Source organism: Oryctolagus cuniculus, chromosome 17, assembly GCF_051225735.1.
Source record: "Oryctolagus cuniculus isolate XC-2025 breed Fujian yellow rabbit chromosome 17, ASM5122573v1, whole genome shotgun sequence".
NCBI classification, from domain to species: Eukaryota; Metazoa; Chordata; class Mammalia; order Lagomorpha; family Leporidae; genus Oryctolagus; species Oryctolagus cuniculus.
Window position 1 is genome coordinate 50,909,419 of NC_142883.1, and position 24,890 is coordinate 50,934,308.

General features: G+C 49.2%; 2 protein-coding genes across 5 annotated transcripts in view; one reads left to right on the forward strand and one right to left on the reverse strand.

Moving 5' to 3' along the window:
* Positions 1–20,866, forward strand: part of NUP88 (nucleoporin 88) — a 33,785-nt gene extending 12,919 nt beyond the window's left edge. The window contains exons 6-18 of one of the 2 annotated variants that reach the window (XR_016224250.1): positions 1,180–1,366; positions 2,188–2,335; positions 9,928–10,026; positions 13,551–13,641; positions 15,867–16,202; positions 17,172–17,273; positions 18,718–18,876; positions 19,107–19,232; positions 19,317–19,382; positions 19,500–19,580; positions 20,011–20,137; positions 20,270–20,388; positions 20,643–20,866. Coding sequence is in view for 1 of the 2 variants with exons in the window: in XM_002718840.6 (XP_002718886.3) it covers positions 1,180–1,366; positions 2,188–2,335; positions 9,928–10,026; positions 13,551–13,641; positions 17,172–17,273; positions 18,718–18,876; positions 19,107–19,232; positions 19,317–19,382; positions 19,500–19,580; positions 20,011–20,137; positions 20,270–20,388; positions 20,643–20,706 (1,369 nt within the window). In the remaining variant the exon portion in view is untranslated. The remainder of the gene's footprint in view (positions 1–1,179; positions 1,367–2,187; positions 2,336–9,927; positions 10,027–13,550; positions 13,642–15,866; positions 16,203–17,171; positions 17,274–18,717; positions 18,877–19,106; positions 19,233–19,316; positions 19,383–19,499; positions 19,581–20,010; positions 20,138–20,269; positions 20,389–20,642) is intronic. The other variant, XM_002718840.6, reaches the window with a different exon arrangement.
* A 170-nt stretch (positions 20,867–21,036) lies between these two features.
* The window catches only part of RABEP1 (rabaptin, RAB GTPase binding effector protein 1), a 102,658-nt gene continuing 98,804 nt past the window's right edge, over positions 21,037–24,890 (reverse strand). For all 3 annotated transcript variants that reach the window (XM_051825323.3, XM_051825324.3, XM_051825322.3), the window contains 2 exons: positions 24,305–24,421; positions 21,037–23,545 (listed from right to left, as the gene is read on the reverse strand). In XM_051825323.3, coding sequence (XP_051681283.2) covers positions 23,444–23,545; positions 24,305–24,421 — 219 coding nt within the window. In that variant the 3' untranslated portion in view covers positions 21,037–23,443. The remainder of the gene's footprint in view (positions 23,546–24,304; positions 24,422–24,890) is intronic.

The window sequence follows — 24,890 nt, forward strand, 5'->3', positions numbered from 1 at the left end:
TTGGGGTCCATGTTTCTAAGTCTGTGGAAATATGGCAGCCTTTGATGCTTAACCTGTGTATTTTAGAGAAAAGGCTGGTCCAGTTCATTTATCCTTTCTTTTCCTTGTATTATCTGGGCAGATTCTATAGAATTCTTGGATAATCAAATAGAATTGGTTTTGTGTTCACAAAGTCTAGTTAAGCTAAACAGTACTTAATGTTTTTCTTAGGCGCAAGGCACCATGCAGTTTATTAGACATGGTAATCTGGTATCTTATTTGAGGGAAAAACATGTACATGAGAGATAAACACTACGTTGTTGGTACACAGACAATAAGGACCCAGAGGAAAGAGATTATCCTGCCTTGAGAAGTTGGGGGGATGTTCATAGAGAAGGCGTAGCATCACGTGAGATAACTCACCAACCAGCCAGCTGCACTGTCCGTTCACTGAGGGTATCACACAGCACTCAGTAACTGTGATTCTCTAATCAGACCAGAAATCTGAGCCCAGAGCTCCGGAGGGACGCTGCACTCCAGAAGAAAAGATTTGAGAGTCCTCCGAATGTAGGCGGAGTTAAAGCCAGGCATAGTGTAGGATGCGCTCGTGTGAGTGCATGTTCTGAAAAATCTCAGGGCTTACAACAGAACCCTAGGGGTATCAGTTTAGAGACAAAACTTCAAGAAGGACACAGGAAGGGTATTTGAGAGGCAGGAAGAGAAACAGAAAAAGCTGTCAGGGGCACTGACTGTCCAGTACCAACTGTTAACTAGTGATCAGTGCGGGAGGTCAAGTTAAGTGCCATTTGGAGTTCATAGATAACCTTTACCTGAGTAGCTTCAGTGCAGGAGAGAAAGCATTAAGCATAGTAAATTTATACACTGTTCAACTTTTGCACTATTGGTGGGTTTAGCCATATCTCTGGCCTCTGCTCATTTAGATGCCATTAACTTCCAGCCCCAGTTGTGAAAACCCAAAATGTCTTCAGACTTTGCCAGTGTGCCCTCAGGGCAAAATTATCACTAGATGAAAACCACCAGGGTGATGGAATATGAGTGGAAAGTTGAAAAAATAGAGACACTGGGAATAGGCAACATTTAAACTAGAGTAAACACCTGTAGGAAGACAGTGATTTTAAGGGATGGACTATGGTTATCTTCTGTGGACATCTCCTGAATATGTTTTTACTCTTGCTTTAGCCTTGGGAGTATTGGAAAGCTTTTGGGTCCATTGCCCATGCATCCTGCAGCTGAAGATAACTACGGTTACGATGCCTGTGCTATACTCTGCTTACCTTGTGTCCCCAACATCTTAGTGATCGCTACCGAGTCAGGGATGCTGTATCACTGCGTTGTGCTGGAGGGGGAGGAAGAGGATGACCAAACAGTAAGTACAGGCTGATGGGGATGTGTTTTGTGTCTTCAACACCTCAGTATACTTCCTAGCCCAATATGAGTGGTTAAAACAGGAGCAATTTTAGCTTGTACCTGCAACTTCTGATAGGTAGAAATTAAATACTTAAAAGTAATTGAAACACACTTGGAGACCTAAACACAGTTTATGTAATTGGCCAACCTACCTATTTTTTTTTTGACCTTTCTATTGCATTGTTTGGTGACAGATGTAAAGAACTTCAGAATCATTGACCTGGCTTTTCTCCACACTTGTTTATTAACATCTTCCAAAAGAGACTTTGTTTCTCTCTCTCTCTCTCTCTCTCTTTTTTTTTTTTTTTTTTTTTTTTTTTTTTTTTTTTAAGATTTATTTATTTGAAAGCGTTACACAGAGAGAGGAGAGGCAGAGAGAGAGAGAGAGGGCTTCCATCCGCTGGTTCACCCAATTGGCCACAACTGTACAGATCCAAAGCCAAGAGCCAGGAGTTTCTTCTGGGTCTCCCATGCAGATGCAGGGGCCCAAGGACTTGGGCCATCTTCTGCTTTCCCAGGCCATGGCAGAGAGCTGGATTGGACGTCAAGCAGCCGGGACTAGAACTGGTACCCATATAGGATGCCGACACTGCAGGTGGCGGCTTTACCTGCTATGCCACAGCCCCGGCCCTTTGTTTCTCTTTTAAGAATAGCAATACACTGTTAGAATAGGGGATGAAAATAAGGATTTAAAGCACTATTTGAGCCTTTTGCTAAGTTTTTAATTGTACGTTTTCAGATGAACATGAAAGATCAAAATCACAACACTTCTTTTTACAGTCAGAAAAGTCCTGGGATTCCAGGGCCGACCTCATTCCTTCCTTGTACGTGTTTGAATGTGTTGAGTTGGAGCTTGCCCTGAAACTGGCATCTGGAGAGGATGATCCCTTTGGTTCTGACTTTTCTTGTCCAATCAAACTTCACAGAGGTAAGGTATTTACTAACTTTGATTCTTCTGGCCCATTATATTTAAACTAAGGCTGTCATGGAGTTCCCATGTAATTTACACTCTGGATCTAACCTTTCAAAAGTTGACTGGGTTCTTTTGGCCTGCACTACTGCAGTATACTTTCTGTATAAATCAGACTGAGCAGATTCTCTGAGTTTGGTGGTTTTTTGTTTTTTTGGTTTGGTTTGGTTTGGTTTGGTTTTTTTTTTTTTTTTTAAGATTTATTTATAAGTTAGAATTACAGGGGGGGAGGGGAGAGATCATTCATCTGCTGGTTCAATCCCCAAATGGCTGCGATGGTTGATACTGGGCCAAGCCAGAGCCAGGAGTTTCCAGTTGATACTGGGCCAAGCCAGAGCCAGCAGCTTAACCCACTGTGCCACTGCACCAGCGCCCCCAAATGTTAAGGTAGTAGAAACCAGTGTAGATTAACCCAGATTTAATAATAGTGAATTTTTCCTGGTCCTGTCAATAATAAATTTCATGGTTCAAATACATATTTTATGCAACCTTTAAATGAACTTTAGATAACTGAAAATCAAAATTGTAATACAGTCATGCATTGCATGACATTTTGGTCAAAAAGAGACCAATTATTTGATTGTTGCTGAGATGATAACTGACCATTGTGGCCATCCTAATTTGTATAAGCACACACTGATGTTTGCATGATGAAACTGCCTGGCAACACATGTGTTACAGTGTATTCTTATTATTTTATTTTATTTTATTTATTTATTTGAATGAGTTAGAGAGGTAGAGACAGAGAGAGAGGTCTTCCATCCGCTGGTTCACTCCCCAGATGGCTGCAACGGCTGGAGCTGCACCGATCCGAAGCCAGGAGCCTCTTCCGGGTCCCCCACATGGGTGCAGAGGCCTAAGGACTACTTGGGCCATCCTCCACTGCTTTCCCAGGCCACAGCCGAGAGCTGAATGGGAAGTGGAGAAGCCAGGACTAGAGCCCATATGTGATGCCGGCGCTTCAGGCCAGGACGTTTAACCCACTGCGCCACAGTGCCGGCCCCTGTATTCTCATTGATAAGTGCCCAGACCCAATTTGAATGTTATCTTCTTAATCTTTTTTTGTTTTTAACTTGTCTGGGTTGGTACCAGATCTTTTGAAAACCTACCTCTGTTAATCTAAGAGATCTTGGACAAACTGCTGAGACAGTTAAATGTTTGTTCACAGAGTGAGGAGTTTGTGACTAAGAGTATGAGTATCCCTATATTTTAGTTCCAGCTTTTAAAAAAAATTATTTATTTATTTGAGAGAGTTCTAGACAGAGAGAGGGAGAGACAGAAAGGTCTTCCATCCGCTGGTTCACTCCCTGAATGGCCACAGTAGCTGGAGCTGAGCCAATCTAAAGTCAGGAGCCATGCGCTTCTTCTGAGTCTCCCACTTGGGTGCAGGATCCCAAGTACCTGGGCCAACTTCTACTGCTTTCCCAGGCTATAAACAGAGCTGGATTGGGAGAGGAGCAGGCAGGACATGAACCGGTATGCATATGGGACGCGGGTGCCGCAGGCAGAGGCTTAGCCCACTCCACCATAGCACCGGCCCCAGCTCCAGCTCTCTTAAAGGTCTCTTTAATTTGGGTATTTACTCAGCTTTTCTGTTTGCAGTTTTCCATCTGAAATCGAGTTAAGAGGAGGTGATCTGTTAAGGGCACTTCTAAAACAAAGATTCTGTAGTCCATATGTGCCCTCCCTCCTTTGTTAGATTGTCTAAGAGCTTATCTTTCTCCCTGTGAAGAACGAGGGACAAAGGCCTATTATTCATGCTGGAATACTTTTCCATACTTCTCCTGTGCCCAAAACTGAGAGGATTTCAATCTTGCTGGACCTAATCTGCTTACAGCTGACATTAGCCAGTTTGCCTAGATTTGGTCATGGTGGCATCAGCTCTGTACTAAGGTATAGCCAAAGCATTTAAGGAGGCAGTCTTCCTTACGTATTAAAGCACCAAAGAGAACTCATTGGACATTTCTAAAGTGTTTTTAGGGATATAGTCTAAGTATTAGGTCTACGAATATTCCCACATAGATGAGGAAACAGACCTAGTGAGGTAAAGTGATGTAAACTAAGCTAATCGGTTTCATTATAAACATATGTAGAACTTTAAGAAATATTAAGTGTAGGCATTTTGTAATGAGAGAACATTTTTATATGTGAAATGAAGAAATTTTTAACTTGTTCACATTTGTACTTCAGGCATATTAGCTGAAGCACACCCAGATTGCTTGGTGACAAAAATGAGATGGCTGCTAAATCATGTGTTTGGGGTGGCATCAAGCAGTTTTCCAACGTCAGTAACTAAGTGTTGGCCCTTTTTCATAACAGATTCCGTTATAGCCCAGTACTAAGTATTTTCTGCTGACTCTAGCACCACAAAAGAATTTTGAAAAGTCTACAAGGGTGGACTTAATGGAATGGTCTTAAGATTTGGGAAAATGAAAACAAAGTTTTCAATATTTATTGTTCAGAGGGATGATTCCCATAAATCAGTTTTTTAACTTTTTTAAAAATATTTATTTATTTTTTTGAAAGTCAGAGTTACAGAGAGGCAGAGAGAGCAAGCGGGGTCTTCTATCCGCTGGTTCACTCCCCAAGTGGCTGCAACGGCCTGAGCTGCGCTGATCTGAAGCCAGGAGCCAGGAGCTTCTTCCAGGTCTCCCATGTGGGTGCAGGGACTCATGGGATGCTGGCACTGCAGGTAGCAGTTTAAAGCACTGTACTACAGCACTGGTCCCTGAAGGTTTTTGTTTTTGCTTTTGTTGTTTAAATTATTTTCATTTTATTTGAAAAACAGAGATCTTCTATCTGCTGTTTCACTGCCCAGATCCCTGCAAGAGCCAGGCTGAAGCCAGAATCCCAGGGCTCAATCTAGGTCTCCCGCTTGAATGGCAGGGACCCAAGTCATCGAGCCGTCTTTGCTGCCTCCTGGATGGCATTCACAGGAAGCTGGATTGAAGCAGTCAGGACTTGAACCAGGTGCTTGTGACAAGGGATGCAGGCGTCCCACGCAGGAACTTAGATGCTGCACCATACACCTGTCCCCATGCTTGTACATTTTTATGGGGTACCATACAACGTTTCCACACTTGTAGACAGTGTTAACAGATCAAGTTAGGCGATTAGCATTTCCTGTCTATTTTTGGAGCCGACTAGCTCCTCTCCTGTCATTTTTTGTATAGCACAGGGTAGGCTGTTGTGAAGTGTAGTCACAGTGCTGACTTGTTAATGCTGTGTCTAGGTAGCCCTTATCCAACTGCTGCCCTTCCCCCACCTCCCATCCTTCCTGTCTGTTAATCACCGTTCTCTGAGTTCCACTTTTTTATCTTCCAGCTGTGAGAGAAGATGTAGTATTTGTCTGTGTCTGGTTTATTTCATTTAACATAATGACTTCCACATCCATTTTGCTACAAATATTAGAATTTCATTCATTTTTACAACTGAATAATATTCCATTGGGTGTAAATGCCACATTTTCTTTGTCTGTTCATCCATCAGCGACCATGTAGGTCGATTCCATGCCTTGGTGTTGTAAGTAGTGCTGCCTCCCAAGTGGACGTGTAGGTATGCCTTTCAGATGCTGCTTCCATCTCCTTTGGCTGTGTACCCGCAGTGGGCTTACTGGGCCGTGTGGTAGGTCTGTTTTTAGTTTGCTGGGTAGTCCCCATGCTAGTCTCCATAATAGCTGTACTAATTTGTACTAATTTTCGCCAACAGTGTATTAGGGTTCCCATTTCTCTGCATAATTACCAGCTGTTATTTTTTTGCCTTTTGATAAAAAGCGATTTTAACTGGGGATATTTCATTGTGGTTTTGATCTGCATTTCCCTGGTGGCTAGTGATACTGAACATGTTTCCATATATTTGTTGGCCCGTTGTTACTTTTGTGAAATATCTATTTAGATTCTTTGCTCATTTCTAAAGTGGATTGTTCGAGTTTTTTGTTGTTTTTAAAAATTCTTCATATATTCTGGCTATTAATCCTTTGTCAGGTAAATGGTTTGTGAATATTTCCTCATTCTTTCTGTTGTGTGTTAATTCTGTTGATTACTTTGCGGTGTAGAAGCTTCTTAATTTGACATAATTCCATTTGTTTAGTTTGCTGTAGTTTGTGCTTTTGGGATCTTATCCAAAAAGTCATCACCTATAATGATATATTGAAGTGTCTCCCTTATATCTTCTTCTAGTAGCTCATATTATCCAATCTTACACTTAGATGTGTGATATATGTTGAGTTGAAGTCTGTGTAGGATGAGAGGTTGCAGTTGGGAAGATGTTAAGTTTCTGCATATGGATGTCCAGATTTCTGGTTTTTTGTTTTTTAAGATTTATTAGTTTATTTGAAAGGCTATGAAAGAGAGATCTTCCATTCACTGGTTTCTTCCCACAGTGGCCAGGAGCAGGAACTTCATCTGGTCCAACATGATGACAGGTTCACAAATACTTGGACCATCCTCTGTTGCCTTCCCAGGTGCATTAGCAGGACGCTCGGTCAGAAACGGAGCAGCCGGGAACTTAAACTGGTGCCCATGAGGGGCGCTGACATCTCAGGTGGTGGCTTGACCTGCTATCCCACAACACCAGCTTCACCAACTAATATAGATATTTTTAAGATTTATTTACTTACTTGAAAAGCAGACTGAGAGAAAGAGAGAAAAATGACACAGTAAGAGAAAGATCTTCCAGCTGCTGACACTCACTCCCCAAATGGCCGCAACTTCCAGGACTGAGCCAGGCCGGAGCCAAGAGCCAGGAATTCCTTGTGGATCTCCTGTGTGGGTGGCAGGAACCAAAGCCCTTGAACTATTATGCGTTGCCTGCCAGGACAGCGTTAGCAGGAAGCTGGACTGGAAGCAGAGCAGCCAGGATTTGAATGAGACACTCTGATATGGGTGCAGGTGTCCCAGGCGGCAGCTTAAGTGCTGGGCCAGACACCTGCTCTGACTTGGGATTTCTAGGTTTCTTTGTTCGTTTGTTCTTAAATTTACTCATTTTCATTGTATATGAAAGGCAGACAGACATCTTCCATCTGGGGGTTTACTCCCCAAATTCCCTCAGCAGCTAGGACTGGGTCAAATTGAAGTCAGGAACCTGGAACGCCATCCATGTCTCTCACATAGGGAGCAGGGACCCAAGTGCTTGAGCCATCGTCTGTGTCAGGGTGTGCATTAGCAGGAAGCAGAGTGGGGACTCAACCCAAATACTCTGGTACAAGACAAGCAGCTACTTAACTGCTGTGCTAAATGCCCCTTTCTATTACTTGTAACTAGTGGCTTTCATGGTAAAAGGTTTGTTTTTGTTTTAAAGATTTATTTACTTGAAAGAGTTAACACAGAGGCGAGGAAGAGCGAGAGAGAGAGGTCTTCTATCCGCTGGTTCTCTCCCCAGATGGCCACAAAGGCTGGAGCTGCGCTGATCCAAAGCCAGGAGTCAGGAGCTTCTTCCGAGTCTCCCATGCAGGTGCAGGGGCCCAAGGACTTGGGCCATCTTCCACTGCTTTCCCAGGCCATAGCAGAGAGCTGGATTGGAAGTGGAGCAGCCGGGACTTGAAACAGCGCCCATATGGGATACCGGCACTGCAGGCAGTGGCTTTACCTGCTACACCACAGCGCTGGCCCCATAAAAGTCTTAAGACTTGCCTTTGGCTGTCAGTTTTGTAGTTTATTTTTACTTTAGTTCCAGGCGGGTGCTATAGTCTAGCCTCCCTGTGTCTTTTTCCACAGTAATTGATGACAGTGGCAGTAGGGGCAAGAGGTGCCCCTTTCAGTCACCACGGTGGTTTGTGGGTTTTTGGCATCAGGGGCCAAGGCCTGGGGCACCAGCCCTTTGTCCACTGTGGCTCGAGTCAGGGGAGTGCTGGTTACTTTATAACCCCCATTGACAGGAACATGGTCAGTGTTGCAGTAATACCTGCCCAAATGGCAGGGATGCGGGAGTCCCTATAGTGCCAGCCCTAGGTTTCTATGCCATGTCTTGGCACCCACCTACTTTTTCTGTCCCAAGTGTTAAACGCTGTCTGGGTTTGGGCGAGGAATGGAGTGAGTATTCCAGTGGCTGCTTGTGCCACAATGGTAGAACACACACTGAGCTGCAGCCCACCGAGTCCAGTATAGCACAGGGAGGGCCCAGGCACATTTTTCTTATTTTTAAAATTTTATTTATTTGAAAGGCAGAGAGAGACATGGACACAGAGAGACAAACAGATCTCTCATCCACTGGTTCACTCCCCAAATGCCCATGACAGCCTGCGTTGGGTCAGACTGAAGCCAGGAGCTAGAATTCACTGCAAGTCTCCCACATGGTTGGCAGGAACCCTGCTATTCTTGAGCCATTACGGGCTACCTCCCAGTTTGTGCATTAGGAAGAAGCTGGAATCGGAGCAGAGCCAGGATCTGGACCCAGGCAGTCTTTGTATAGATTCAGGCATCACGAGCAGAATCTCATCCACTACACCAAACAGCTGCCTCAAGACGCGCTTATCTCTAGGCTGCCTGCCGCTGAAACTTGAGAGGACTTGTGGCCCAAGGCCACTGGCGCCAGCTATAGGTGATGCTGTCCAGGATACAGATCCAGTTCACTGGGGCAGTGGTCTTCACTTTGGGACAGGCCTGAGGTCAGGGCCATTGGTACCTAACCAGTGATGGTCATCTTACCAGTGCTCACTTTGGTGCCACATTCCCTAGTGGCTGTTGGCTTGCTTCTTGATATCTGACCACATTTAGGGGAGTGGTAGTGTAGGCAGAGTCCCTTGGTTGCCCAGGCACAAGCTGAGTTGTACCTGAATGTTGGAGCCACAGTACCCTGCAGTTTTGTGGATGCCTGCCACACCTGTTTGGGAGAGGGGGTGATGACACTCATCCATCCTGTCAGGACGCAGGTCTCTACCTGACACAGAGGCAGGTCTCTGTGAGTACTGACCTGGGAGTTGGGCCCTCCTGGCTCTGTCTTGTGCTGGTCTCATCGAAGTGGGACTGTCACTGGGCCTCAAGGCAAACCCCTGAGCTGGCTTTCCTCCCCTGCTTTCTTGTGACTTGTGACTCAGTACTTGCTGTCTCCCCCCAGGTTGGCTGAGAGGTACTAGAACAGTCCCTTAGCTACCTGGGCTGTACCTGAGTAGAGGTACACAGTGTTGGGGTCCTGTGCAGTGTTGGGATGTCGGCTAGGTCTGTGCGATGCTGGTGGCGACACAGGCCAAAACAAGCTCATCTCAGCAGGGTGCTGGTCTCTGCCTGCTGCTAGGGCACATCTAGAGGCTCCATCTGCTAGCACTGGCCTGGCGCTAGAGGCCTGTGGGTTTTATCTGGCACTGGGTACCACCATGACTGGCCCAGCAAATGTTTTAGTGGACACTATTCTGTTAATACTTGGAAATTGTGTTTATTATACTTTCAGTTAAAATATATTTGAAAATCGAATTCAAAGTTGAAAATTTTGAACTCCCTACCACAATATGAAAGTCCAGTAGACCTTCCACCAGCAAATCTGTGTCAGTGCTACCTGGGTCAATTCTTTCAGTTTTCTGATGGATACCTTTGTCACTAATGGTTTTCCACTTGCAGATCCCAAATGTTCATCACGGTATCACTGTACTCACGAAGCTGGTGTACACAGTGTTGGGCTAACTTGGATTCATAAACTTCACAGATTTCTTGGATCAGGTGAGTTTACTAACTTTCTCTACATTACAGAGGTTTTTAGAGTTTCCATCAAAAAGTAGTTTGGAATAAGAAAAATAAGAAAGTCAGTGAAACCAAAAATTGGTTCTTTGAGAAATCAATAAAGTTTTGACAAATCTTTAGGTAGAATGACTAAGAAAGAAAGAAAAAGACTGTACATTACCACAATCAGGACTGAAAAAGAGGCTGTGACTACCAGACCTGTGAGAAAGGACCGTGAGAGGGGTGCTGTGAACAGCTGTGCCAGTAGATAACCCAGATAAAATGCATGAAAGAAACAAACTGCCTAAGCGGGCTCAAGGAATGCTGAAAACCGAGTAGCCCTTTGACAAGTAGATTGATTAGAAATCAGAAAACTGGCCGGCGCCACCGCTCACTAGGCTAATCCTCCACCTGCAGTGCCAGCACACCGGGTTCTAGTCCCGGTCGGGGCGCCAGATTCTTTCCCAGTTGCTCCTCTTCCAGGCCAGCTCTCTGCTGTGGCCCGGGAAGGCAGTGGAGAATGGCCCAAGTCCTTGGGCCCTGCACCCGCATGGGAGACCAGGAGGAAGCACCTGGCTCCTGGCTTCGGATCAGCGCAGCACACCGGCAGTAGTGGCCATTTTGGGGGTGAACCAAAGGAAGGAAGACCTTTCTCTCTGTCTCTCACTGTCTGACTCCGCCTGTCAAAAAATAAAAATAGAAATCAGAAAACTGTCCCAACAATGAAAGGAACACTTTCCCAGCTCATCTTGTGAGATCAGTATTACTCTGATAAACTGGACAAAAACTTCCAAGAAATGAAAACTATAGACAGATATCTCTTAGGAGTAAACATTCTCAAGAAAATCCTAGCATGGGACTTATCCCACAAATGCAGCTTTAGTTTTTTTTAAAAGATTTATTCGTTTATTTGAGAGGCAGAGAGAGATCTTTTATCCATTGGTGCACCACCCAAATGGCAGCAATGGCCAGAGCTGAGCTGATCAGGAGCCAGGAGCTTCTTCCAGGTCCCTTACGTGGGTATAAGGGCCCACGGACTTGGGCTGTCCTCTGCTTTCCCAGGCCATAGTAGAGAGCTGGATCAGAAGTGGAGCAGCCAGGACTTGAATCGGCATCCATATGGGATGCCAGCACTGCAGGTGGTGGCTTTACCTGCTATGCCATAGTGATGGCTTCTCTCTCTCTTTTTTTTTTTTAATCTTATTTATTTGAAAGAGTAGGGAAAGAGACGGAGAGATCTTCCGTTTTCCGGTTCACTCCCCTAATGGCCAGGCCAGGCCAAGCTAGGAGCTTCTTTTGGGTCTCCCATGTGGATGCAGGGGCCCAGGGACTTGGGCCATCTTCCACTACTCTCCCAGGTGCATTAGCAGGGAGTTGGAGCAGAAGTGGAGCAGCTGAGACTCAAACTAGTGCCCTTAGGGAATCAGGAGGCAGCTTTCCTTGCTATACCACAGCTTTGGTCCTACCCTTTCCACTTTTTAACATTGCGTCTACCAGATAATCCGGGATAATATCCCTGTATTAAAGTCAGATGAGCAAATTTAATTCCATCTGCAACATTAATTCCCCTATTTCACACAGCTCAACATTTAGATAGGTTCTGGGGATTGGGACATGGACATCTTTAGAGATTCGATTATTCTGCCTACTTCAGTCTACCCCTTTGACCACCACAGAGTCCTAATGGCTCCAAAAGCAAATATGTTCACCTCATGCCGACAGTCTCAGCTGTCTCAAACCTTCAGAGCATCAACATGAAAATAAAAATCTCATGTAAATCCCATGGAAGTGAGACCCTGAGTATAATCCAGTCTGAGGCAAAATTCTTCTCTATCTGTGGACCCTAAAACTAGATAACAGGTTATCTGCTCCCAGAACACAGTGGAGGGACTGGTGTAGGATACCAGTTACAGACACTCCAACTCCAGTTCCAATGGGAGAAATGGAAGAGAAGGGGCCAGCGGGTTAAGCTGAGCTTGGGACACCTGTGCTCGATCTGAGCACTGGTTCCAGTCCTAGCTCCATTTCTGATCCAGCTTCCTGCTAATATACTCGGGAAAGCACCTGATGGCCCAAGTGCCTGGGGCCCTTGCCACCCATGTGGAAGACCCGGATGGAGTTCCAGGCTCCTGGTTTCTGTGTGGCCCATACGTGGCTGTTCAGCCTTTTGGGGAGTGCACATCAATTTGGTGGCAGTAATAATCTTTAAAACAAATGCAGTTAGGACAACTGGACATCTGCATTCAGAAGAATTACATTGCAGGGCCAGTGCTGTGGCATAGCAGGTTAAGGTCTGGCTTGTGACGCCGGTATCCCATTTGGGTGCCGGTTCAAGTCTCGGCTGCTCAACTGCTGATCCAGCTCCCTGACATGTACCTGGGAAAGCAGTGGAAGGTGGCCCAAGTGCTTGGGCCCCTGCACGCATGTGGGAGACCTGGAAGAAGCTCCTAGCTCCGGCCTAGACTTGTACTGGCTGTTGCGGCCATTTGTGAAGTAAACCAGTGAATGGAAGATCTCTGTCTCTCCCCCTTCTCTAACTCTAGCTTTCAAATAAATCAATCTTTAAAAAAATTATTTGATCTCAGTTTCATCCCATATGCAAAAATGAACTCAAAATATATTTAAGACTTAAAACACAGTCATAAGTCTTTGTGACCTTGGATTAGGCAATGATTTCTTAGATATGACATCAAAATCACAATAGGCAAACCCAGAAACATAGTTTAATGTTGCCTAGGCCTGCAGAGTTCCCACCGTGGGAATTAGAGGGACCACTAATGAGTATGGGAGTGTTTTTGCAAAATGAAAATAGTCTAAATTGTGATTATAATTGTAGAGTTCTTTTACTATATTAAAAACCTAGTGACTCATATGCTTTAAAATAGGTTATTAATGTATTGTGAATTATGTTTCAAAAAGCTGTTAAAAATTAAATCATTGTGGGTAAGGAAGAGAGACTATAGAAAGGTAGTGGTGGCCGGTGCTGCGGCTCACTAGGCTAATCCTCTGCCTGTGGCGCCGGCACCCCAGGTTCTAGTCCCAGTCAGGGTGCCGGGTTCTAGTCCTGGTTGCTTCTCTTCCAGTCCAGCTCTCTGCTATGGCCGGGGAGTGCAGTGGAGGATGACCCAAGTGCTTGGGCCCTGCACCCTATGGGAGACCAGGAGAAGCACCTGGCTCCTGGCTTCGGATCAGCACGATGCGCCGGCCTCAGCGTGCCGGCCATTGGAGGGTGAACCAGCGGCAAAAGGAAGACCTTTCTCTCTGCCTGTCCCAAAAAAAAAAAAAAAAAAAAAAAAAAAAAAGTAGTGGTTTGGGGGACTGTTCTTAGCAACACATTTCTGCATTTAGAAACCTAAGAAAGTCTTGCTGTCCTTGGGGCAGAAATCTAGACCTCCTGGATCAAGAATATTTCCATCAGGCACAGTCCTTGAGAAGCACTTAACAGCATGGAACTAATGTTATTAGCATTTTTAACTCAGACCTGTGTGAACATCTGTTAATGTATATAATGTGTTTCTCTATAGACGAAGAAGATAAGGATAGCTTACAGGAACTTGCTACAGAACAGAAGTGTTTTGTAGAACATATTCTTTGTACGAAGCCATTGCCATGCAGGTAAGGCCCGTCTCTCCCGCGTCTACACAGCTAGCAGCCGGTCCTCCAGTAATTCAGTACATTACACTCAGGGTTCATTGCTCGAAAATTTGCAGATGTGGCCCTGCATCCCTGAGAGTCTGGTTCATCAGAGAGATGAACAGCAGCTTGCTTCTACTCCGGGGCCGTCCCGTTTTCCTTTCTCCGGGCCCCGCCCCAGCCCCCGCCTGCTGTCCGCCCTGTATCAGTGTTACTCTTCCTTCTGGTCTTAGCGTCACTTCTTTGGGAAGGACTCCCTTGGTTCTGTCTGCTCTCTTGTAGCACCTCTTCAGATTTATGTTTGCAGTTTGTTTAGTGTCTGTCACTGCTGGATAGAGATGTTGCATGTGTGTTTTTGGTCTTTTTAAAATTTTTTATTTATTTGAAAAGCAAAGTTAAAGAAAATCTTCCATCCACCGATTCACTCCCCAAATGGCTGCTGGGGCTGAAGCCAGGAACTTCAGGGTCTCCCATGTGGGTGCAGGGGCCCAAGAATTTGGGCCATCTTCTGCAGCTTTCCCAGGGGCATTAGCAGGGAGCTGGATTGGAAGTGCAGCAGCCAGGACGTGAACTGGCATCACAGGTGGAGGCTTAACCCATGCTACAGTGCCGGCCTTGTTTCTTGGGGTGCATTTTTGCCTCATGTCTGTGGACTCTGTCTTTACAGTGTCCAGCATAGAAGGAGGTGTCTGGAAGGAGTCCCAGGTTTGGAATAACTGGGTAGACGTGGAACCGTTCAGAAAGACGGAGACATAGGAAAAAGAACAGAGGATGAGTTATTGGGGGCATCTGGAGTTTTTTGATCCTATGGAATATCCAGACATCCGAGTGTAAGAGCCCGGGAGGCAGTTGGCTATCTAGACCTAGAGTTTGGAGTGTTCTGGGCCAAGACAGTTTGGGAATTGTCAGCATTGGAGCCATGATTCATTTTTAAGATTTATTTTTTATTTATTTGAAACACAGAGTTACAGAGAGAGGTCTTCAATCCGCAGGTTCACTCCCCAGATGACCGCAACGGCCAGAGCTGTGCTGATCCAAAGCCAGGAGCCTCTTCCAGGTCTCCCACGCAGGTGCAGGGGCCCAAGCACTTGGGCCATCCTCCACTGCCATCCCAGGCCACAGCAGAGAGCTGGATCGGAAGAGGAGCAGCCAGGACTCGAACTGGCACCCATATGGGATGCCAACGCATTAACCCACTGTGCCGGCCCCTGGAGCCATGATTCTAAGGCAGGTTTCCCAGGAAAGGGCCTAGACTAAGTAGAAAGAGCAGAGAAGGGCGCTGTGACCAGCACTTTCTCACGAGCAGGGAGTAGAGGCAGAGGCGGCCAGGCCAGGCGGGAAGCTTGAGGAAACCGCTGCCGGAGTCTGAGGGGAAACCTGGACAGAAGGAGACAAGGAGGGGCTAGGGGAGGTGTTGCCCAGAGGCCGCGGTGACACCACAGCCCGGGAGATGCTTGGGACTCAGCAGGTGGCCTCCAGGCTGTTCCATGGGAGCTGCCGCAGGCTCCTCTGGGGCTCTACTTTTGAGGTTACTGGGAGGACAGAAAACTGTACCAGGCTGCAAAGTGAACAGGGCAGGGCAAACATAGTAAAATCCCACGTATATATCCGTATCAAACTCAGTGAAGTTCAGCCGGCGCCGCGGCTCACTAGGCTAATCCTCCGCCTTGTGGCGCCGGCACACTGGGTTCTAGTCCCAGTCGGGGCGCCGGATTCTGTCCCGGTTGCCCCTCTTCCAGGCCAGCTCTCTGCTGTGGCCAGGGAGTGCAGTGGAGGATGGCCCGAGTGCTTGGGCCCTGCACCCCATGGGAGACCAGGATAAGTACCTGGCTCCTGCCATCGGATCAGCGCGGTGCGCCGGCCGCGGCGGCCATTGGAGGGTGAACCAACGGCAAAGGAAGACCTTTCTCTCTGTCTCTCTCTCTCTCACTGTCCACTCTGCCTGTCAAAAAAAAAAAAAAACAAAACAGTGAAGTTCAACAGTCGTGCTTAGGAATGACTACATAGGCACATAGGAAGTATACAACAAAACGAGGACGTGTGACTCCTCTCCCGGGAAGTGAGGCTGTGGGCTGCTCAGTGTTCCAGTTCTTATCCTAGATACTGGTTACATGGGGAAAACACGCATTTCATATGTGGGTTTCATGATGACAAAGCAGAATTTGAGAACCTCAGGGTTCCACCCCTTGCCATCTCCACACTCACAGATATGGGAACTCCTGTCAGCTCTTATGTGGAGACCACTAGTTCTGAGGGCAGGCGCGGCAGTGCAGCGGGGTAAGCCGCTCGCTTCACCCCATTCCGGATCCGAGAGCCCCTCCTGGCCCTGGCTGTTCTGCTTCCAGTGCAGCTTCTGCTAGTGCACCTGGGAGGCAGCAGATGACGGCTCAAGTGCTGGGTCCCCGACACCCATGTGGGAGACCTGGATGGAGCCCCAGACTCCTGGCTTCACCCTGACCTACCCTTAGCTACTGCAAGCGTCTGGGGAGTGAACCAGTGGATGGAAGAACTTCTGTCTCTCTCTTGCTCTGCCTTTCAAGTAGGTGAGAATAAACTTTTTTTTTTTAATGGAAGGGTGTCGGGGTTGCATTGCAGCATAACAGGTAAAGCTGTTGCCTGCAGCCCCGGCATCCCATGTGGGCACCAGTCCGTGTCCCGGCTGCTCCACTTCTGATCCAGCTTCCTGCTAATGGCCTAAGAAAAGCAGTGGAAGGTGGCCCAATCCTTGGGCCCCTGCCACCCACGTGGGAGACCTGGATAAACTGACTCTTGACTTCAGCCTGGCCCAGTGCTGACCACTGTAGCCATCTGGGGAGTAAACAAATGGATGGAAGCTCGCTCGCTCTCCTTTGCTCTTGTTGAAATAAATAAATCTTTCAAAAATAGGTTATGAGAGCTGGACATGGGGACATAATGGTGCTCCCTGTGGAGCTGTAATAGGGAGTGTTGTGAATGGAGGAGACGAGCGAGAACGCAATACCTTTTGAAACTGTACATCCAAAGTGCGGATCTGCAGATGATGTAAAAAGAGGTAGCGTCAGCAGCCAGGGCTGAAACGTGGGCGTGGGGGTGGGACAGGCACCTGACGAGGAAGAGAGTGGTCAGTTCTCCCTGAGGCGGAGCTGCCGCGGTGCACAGTCACGGCGTCCTGGGACACAGAGCTGGGCTCCCTTGAACGCCGAATGTGAGGCAGACTCAGGTTCTTCACTCGGGTTTCTGAGCTCTGATTCTGTGTTCGGCCCTGGGCCAGACACACAGCTGGGACTACGTGAGTGGGGGAGGAAGACCCGGCGGAACTTCAGTGCCGGGTGTGACTGGTGAGGCTGTGGCTCACCTGACTTAGTAAATGGCCTCCAGTCTGCTGCATCCCGGGCAGCAGTACATCTCTCTGGGTTGCCAGCACTGAGAGCAGCCTGTACCAAGCCCAGAAAGCCTGCAGACTTCACTCCTGTCATGGCTCTTGGTTCTGTTGTATTCGCTGCTTTGTAACTGGACTGTGATTGTTTTTCCAGGCAGCCGGCTCCAATTCGAGGATTCTGGATCGTCCCTGACATTCTGGGGCCCACGATGATATGCATCACCAGTGCTTACGAGTGCCTCATCCGGCCTCTGCTGTATGTCCCGTTACTCACTCTCGTTACTTCTGCACAGCTGGGGAATGGCCGCAGTAACTGGGTTCGCCTTACGTACACCGTGTATGCCCGGCTTCTAACTGGAGGGTTGCAGAGGTGGACATTTCTGGATGTTTTCATTTTAGGTCGTTTCTGGCATCTTCCTCTAGCTGAGAAAACAGCTCTTGTTAATACTAAAATAATAAACTGCATTATCCCGATGAATTAGATTTAATGACTGGCAGTAGTCTCAGCCTGACGGTGTGCCAGCCGAGAGCTAGTTCTCCACCTGCACTGCCTCCTGGAACCCCACAGCAGCCTTGTCACCCCCGTCCCCTGAAGGGCAGTCAAGGCCAGGAGGCAGCAGATGCAGGGCCGACTCACTGGGCGTCCCACTCACGCTCCGTGTCACCGCCTGCCAACCTCCGTAACTGGAGATGGTCTGAAGCTGAGCTCGGTCTTGGTTCCAGTATGAAGCTTCTCTGAGTTTTAGGAATGCAGAAAGAAGAGTGGACAGCAGATGGCATGGGCTTCGAGCAGCAGGCCCCGCCCGCCCGTCTCCCAGTGCCGGTTCAGCCTGCGCTTCTAGATACTGGGTGCCAAGTACTGGTCCTCACTGTCCTCAGAGGATCTCTATCCTCTTTTAAGATTGACAAATTATGATACTTAGAAAGGAAAATAAATAATTGATGTGTTATACCAAAAGACAAAACTCTAGCATGGCTGAAAAAAAAACATTTGAAGTCACTGGGAGAAAACTGCCTACTTCCCACTGCTTCAGCTATTTTTAAAAGCCTCATCCCCTTTAACAAAGTCTAGTTGTGACAGGCGACTTCCAAATAGAGAACGTGAGTCTCAAAGGGGGAAATGTTCTGACGTCATCAGGTCACCCTCAAACCGTGTTTTTGCTAATCCCTGAAATACAGGTTGTCTACAAAATGGTATTTTCTTTACAAATTTGAATCATTGCCTTCAAAAAAGTCACTTAACCTACTGCCAAAGTTTGTAGTCTTTCAGATTCTTTCTGAAATTGCCTCTGCAGATATTTTCACTTGAGTGGATGTAATTTCTAGAATTCAAGGTGTATAAAACCAAGTATATTTGATTTAATAGCTACCTGACTTAGTGCTGGGTCTCATCAAATCCATACCTAGAAGCGAGCATTCGCTTCCGTCTGTGGCTCCGGCTCCCCTGCAGTGCCCTGAATCAGTGTCTGTTTTGTGCTGCTTTAATCTCGGCAGACAGAATTGCAGGTGGGCAGAGTGCCAGCGGCAGCACTGGTGGAGAAGCGTGTGGCTCCCTGAGCTGAGCTCCGCCAGTCAGAATACGTGCATTCTTGGGGTGCTGGGGAAGCCACACTGGACCAGAGTGCCGAGTCAGCACGGCGTGTGCGCTCCTGTGGTGCCTGCGTCAACTCTGTGGCGCTGCTCTTCTGTTCCTTTTGCAGAAGTACTGTCCATCCGGCGTCTCCGCCCCTGCTCTGTACCCGAGAGGACGCCGAAGTGGCCGCGTCTCCCCTCCGAATTCTGGCCGAAACTCCGGATTCCTTTGAAAAACACATCAGGAGCATCCTGCAGCGCAGCGCCGCCAATCCGGCGTTTCTCAAGTACGGGATCGCGGGGGCACGGTCTAAGAGGGCGTGCGGCCTCCTTGCGCGTCAGCATGTCAGACGTCCACTGGGCGGCGCTGAAGAGACGCGGGCAGGTCCGAGGAGCCGGTGATGGGGCCTGGCTCCTGAGAATGAGAGACAGTGTTAGAAGGGAGGAGCTGGGACTGGGGACCGTGTTCCGTGGTGCTGCTTGCTCAAGGAAGGTCACGCGGGAACTTTGTGTCTAGGTCGTCTGAAAAGGATACGGCCCCTCCTCCGGAGGAGTGTCTGCAGCTCATCAGCAGAGCCACGCAGGTGTTCCGGGAACAGTACATCCTGAAGCAGGACCTGGCAAAGGAGGAGATTCAGCGGAGGTGTGACCGGCTGTGTTCCCAAACCTGAGGCCGGGTCACGGCACAGGCCTAGCCTTTGATTAAACTTTCTTTTTGTTCTTAAAGGGTCAAATTATTATGTGACCAGAAAAAGAAGCAACTAGAAGATCTCAGTTACTGCCGGGAGGAGAGGTGAGCGTCAAGACAGGGAGAAGGAACCAATCCTGAGAGTGGAGCTGTGTGGTCGCCCCTGGACGCTGAGCCCCACCGGCCAGGGAGGCCCAAGTCTCTTGCTTTTTATGCCATTAGGAAAAGTCTGCGTGAAATGGCCGAGCGCTTAGCTGACAAGTATGAGGAAGCCAAGGAGAAACAAGAAGACATCATGAACAGGTCCGTGCCCGGGCACCAGCAGTGTTAAGAAAAGGGCCCGCCTAGTAGGTGCTCACAGACCTGCGCGGGGTGGAGTCGGTAGGATCTGTAGGTAGGGCAATGAGGGGCACGTATCTGGGGCAGTGCTTGCATGACGGCGGCAGCTGGGAGGTCCCACCACAGGCCGCCGGCAGGCTGGATCCCTGGTGTGGCACCGCTGTGCCCGAGCGCCCTGGAACCAGGGAAGCCGAGGGTGTCGCCCTCACCGTGCAGTGTAAGGCCTGGCTGTGCTCTCCCACCTTGTGTAGTGGGTCTCTGCAGACCCCCAGCCAGTCGACGGTGCCCACCAAAGCCGCGGTGGAAGCCGGGCCTGGCCAGCTCCTGTTTGTGACTGTGTTTCTCGTCAGCAGCGGCGCGCTAGAGCTGAGGCGTCCGCTTACCTCCCCTGCAGGATGAAGAGAGTGCTTCACAGCTTCCACTCTCAGCTCCCCGTTCTCTCCGACAGCGAGAGGGACATGAAGAGAGAGCTGCAGCGCATTCCTGAGCAGCTCCGCCATCTGGCCAGTGCCATCAAGCAGGTAGCAGCTGCGGGCGGTCTACGTCAGCTCTGCACAAAAGTGACTTTATAACATATAAAAAGGACAGACTAAAATAGATTGAAAATACATGGCAAACCACAGCCACGGCCCGCTCCTCTGTCTGCTCCTCAGGTCACCATGAAGAAGGACTACCAGCAGCGCAAGATGGAGCGGGTGCTGAGCGCTCAGAAACCCAGCATCACGCTCAGCGCCTACCAGCGCCGGTGCATCCAGTCCATCCTGAAGGAGGAGTAAGTACCCGGCCCCGGCCCCCGTGAGCAGGTCAGGTGGTTCCTGGGCCAGGGCTGGGACACGGCGTGCAGGGCTGGGGAGGCCACTTCCCCGCTAGGAGGTGTGTGGTCGAGGGTCTCCCAGGGAGCGCGTGCGCAGCGGCCCCGCTGTGCTCCGGAACACTCGAGTTCACCATGACAGCGGAGACTGGCAGGAACCCCTACTAAGGGACTCCTGGTTCTCAAAGCCGTGGCAGTCATGGTGACTTTCACAGGGGCGAACACATAAGAGAAATGGTCAAGCAGATCAACGACATCCGGAACCACGTGAACTTCTGACGCCGCAAGGACCAGAGTCAACTGAAGGCCGAAACCCACGCTGTAGCGCGGACAGCACTAATTTATAAACAGGCATTTTAGATGAATTTTGGTGTGATGGTTCATTTTTTAATATTTTATTTGTTTTTTAATTATTGAATAAAGGCTTTTATTTTAAAAAGTGGAATGTCTGTGATTGCTAAAGTCCTGAGACAGCCTTTGGGCTGCACACTGCGAGCTCGCCACAAACACGACCGCGTTCTTGGCCTATCTGAGCAAGCACACGAGCTGTGTGTTTAGGTAGCAGCACCAGAACTGCGGCTCTGAAGAGACAAAGAGGAGGCCACACGGTGCAGGGGGCAGCAGCTTTTTTAATTTGAACACTTTCTAGTTAAGGACACACCTTCAGGACAGTTCACAAACGGCTACACCCGCAGTTTGCTCGGAACAGAGCCCAGGAGCGCAGCCGCAGAGGCCCGTGCCCGCGCACTTCCTCTCAGCTGGGGCCAGCTGCGCTGCGTGCAGCAGTCGCTACCGAGTGGCTGCAGGTTCCCCTCAAGGGAGGAACGGCGTGCTCTGCAGTCTGTGTGGTCTGTCCTCGGGCTTTACGTCCTCTTTCTGCTCGCCAGCGTGAGCTCCGAGAGGCAAAGCCGGGCCTGCCTGGAGTGCCTCAGCGACGCCAGGTAACAGCCACACAGTAAGGGACGTTACAGGTTCAAGGTAAATCAGGCTAGTTCTGCATGAGGACACGATTACAGACCGAACATAAGTGCGGAACACCTGCAAAACTCAACTGATAACTCTGTCCCAAGCGCTGAACCCCACCTGCGAGATCAGATCCCAATTTATACAGAAAACCCAGTTTAAAGAACTTTTCCCACATAGAGAGTAGCGTTGTCAGAGTTTGCTTCTTACAAACCAGAGATACTGTGAGGCACAACCTAGAGTCTTGGGAGATTTTTCGCAATAGAGTGGAGTCCAACACGGTTCCCTAACGGTGACGGCTTCACTGCCTGTCTGGGGCACCCAGTTGGCACAAGACCACCCCTCCTGACGCACAGGGCTCACCCCAGTCATCCAGGCAGATGAGCTTGGGGCTGTCCAGGGGACTGGTCTTTTAAGTCAACACATTTTGTAATTAAAATTCCCTGTAACTTCTGGATCTGTTTCCATTAAACCTGGTAACACTAGAATACAGAGGGCCTTTAAACCAGTTAAAGAATGTTTCATGCACGGTGAGCCTTCAGAAACACTGTTTCCAAAATCGGTGTTTATTTTCATCCATAATCATGAACACAAGACTACAGCGAACCCTGGGAGGAGGCGATGGGAGTCCTTACTGTCTGTCCCATGGGAGAAGTAAAGGTTTTTGTAACAGACTTCACTGTAAACTGATGGTGACTTTAAGCAAATCCAAGAGTGCATTTAATTGACTAATTCCCACAGGGCTCCTGGGAACCTGCACTGTCAGGCAACCCCAATCACAAAAATCACCTGGGAACAGCTTTACTTCGGGCCGCCCGCATGCACGAGTTAAACGGTAGCCTCCCACCGGCCACTCTGGCCACAGGACCGCAGCAGCCAGCAGTGCCCACGGATCCTTTGTGCTTGCTGCAACACGGCCTGGCTCACTGAGGCTTCCTCCACGGAGGGAAGGAGTCTGGCTCTTGCAAAAGGACAAAGCAGACTTCTCAGCTGAGCAGTGTCCTAACTGGCTTGGCCCCGGCTTCCTGGGAACACGTCACTTAGGCTCCTGCTCTAATCATTAAATGGAAATATAAAGTACCTGTCAGACCTAGTTACGACCCTTTTTTGGTACTTGACACTGGAAACAGACTCAAGCCCATTGGTTAAGTTTAAAATGAGATTTGTAACTGGACATTGCATGACGTCAGGCATAGCTTGTTGTATTAACACTATGTTTTCACCGATCCAATACCTAAGCTAAAACACTTTGAAAGAGTAGATGGTGCCAGCTCAGCTTTGCCCTGGTGCCTGTGGGCCCGTGAAGGTCATCCGGGGATCAGAAAAAGTGCTTCCAGCTGCTTGTGCTTCTCCTTTAAACTTGACTTGCGATGCACGCATAGCCTCAGCCAAGCTTTCAAATCCTCATAATTAATTCAGTTCTTCAATTAGTTTTGGTTGCCACAGTCTTGTGGTTTCCAGGCAAGTTTCAGTAGCATTTAAGGTCCTCCAATATAAGATAAAATAGTACAAAGAAATAAAAATGCACTGAGCAAGGGAAGTAGAGTCAGTAGCCAACGGCCTGCTCTCAAACTTCATATTTTAATATAAAATATTCATACAGCATACTACACCTCTGTGCTAGCTGAATACTGGTACTGGGGAGCCCTAGACAACAGAAAAAGAAAATTCTTTCTCCCAGTATCTATGAACAGAAAACGTCATCCAAACACTACTGACTGGGATGTTGCTCTGGGGTAGGGAAGTATGTTCCAAACAATCTATGTTGGAGAAAGCAGGCAAGGGGACCGCGCTCCCCGTCACCAAACCTGACCCCGCCGCCGGCACCCGTCTGGAGTCTCCCTAGTGTTCCGAGCCACAGGTGTTTCTGGGGCGTCGCCTGGCTGGCTGCTGCCCCGTGCTGCGTGGCCTCTCCCGTTAGAAACAAGCATTTCTCCAGTGTTCCTTTTGTTGTGACTTCTGCTTCTTCAGTTAAGAGTTAAATAATAATTAATGTTGCTCTAAAGATGAGTTAGAAATCCAAAGTGCAGGCTAGAATCCTGCCTCCAGGGCGTCATGTCTCGGGGAGCTGGTTAATGTCTGTCAGTTTGGTGTCATTCAGAATGGCCCGGATCCTCTCCAGAGAGTCGGCTTGCCGGATCCGCTCCAGCTGCACCTGCAGAGACAACGATGCTGAGTGCGGAGATGGAGCGGACTGACTCCGCGGGGAAGGGGGTCACTCCACAAAGGGGAGGCGAGCGAGAACTCAGATCAGAGCACACTTCCCAAAGCAGCTGTGTGACAGACAGGATGGGGGACACACACGAGGGCTCACGGCCACGTCCTGAGACCCACAGCCGGGTCGGAGAGTGCCGAGGCAGCCCGGCTCGGGTACCCGGAGGCTTCCACGGAGAGGACAAACCCAAGCTGGGGCCCGGGAAGCAAGGAGTCGGGTGGGGACAGGAGACGATGCTTAGAGCCAGGAACCAGACAGCTGGGTCAAAACCATATAAACCACAGGGCAAATGGGGAAGAGCCTCACGGGTTAGATGCCACTTTATTTTTTTCATTTATTTGAAAGAGAGCTCTGTCAATGATTCACTCCCCAGAGGCTCAAAACAGCCAGGGCTGGAGCAGACCAAAGCCTGGAGCCCAGAACTCAGTCCGGGTCTCCCACACAGGAGGCTGTCAGCCGCCAGGAGGCCAGAATCTGCAAGGGGCTGGGACTCGAAGCCAGGCACCCCTCTCCAGGACGCGGGCTCCAGGGTGCTCCCAGCACCGGGCCCAGCAGCAGGCACACTCCGTGCTAAGGAGGCAGTGCTGGCCAGGTGCACGTCCACAGCACCTGGTCCGAGCGGCCAGGCCGGGCGGGGGGTGGGGGGTGGGGTGCAGGCGGGGCTGGCGCGGCCGTGTGTGCAGAACCTTCCCAGCTCACCTGCAGTGTCTGAGAAAGCTTCACGAAGTCCCTCTGCACCTGCTCGCTGACGTCCAGTTCTGTCTGCAACCTCTGGGCTTTGTTCTTCTCTTCAAACATTAGTTGTTCAACAGAGGCCTAAAAAATACCAGTTTGAAAGCAGATCAGAGCCAAAGGCCTGAACCACTTAGGTCACCGAGGGGCCTGCAGCGCCCACCTGAGCAGAGGCCGGGCGACGGCTGCCACGCCCTCAGCCCTGCTGCTCGCTTTCTAGCCTGGTGGGCGACGGCGCGACTGCCCCCGCTTCCTCTCCGTGTCCTGGAGGGAACTGGGCATCTAAGCCAGGACAAGGAGCGGTGAGCGTGCGGCGCCCCCGCCCCACCTCCCAGCAGTGGTGACAGCGACTCATCAACAAAACCCCAGCGGGACACACACGCTGGGGACTCCTGCGGTGTCTTTCTGCTAGAAGACCCTCAGGGAGTGGGGTCCGGCCAACTCCCACCTTCCCTACAGAAACACACCGGCAGGACTCGTGGCTCCGGAGGCCACACACCGGCCAACCCACTTCCCTCCCAGTGAGCTGCGCATTTTCTACCGGACTAAGGAA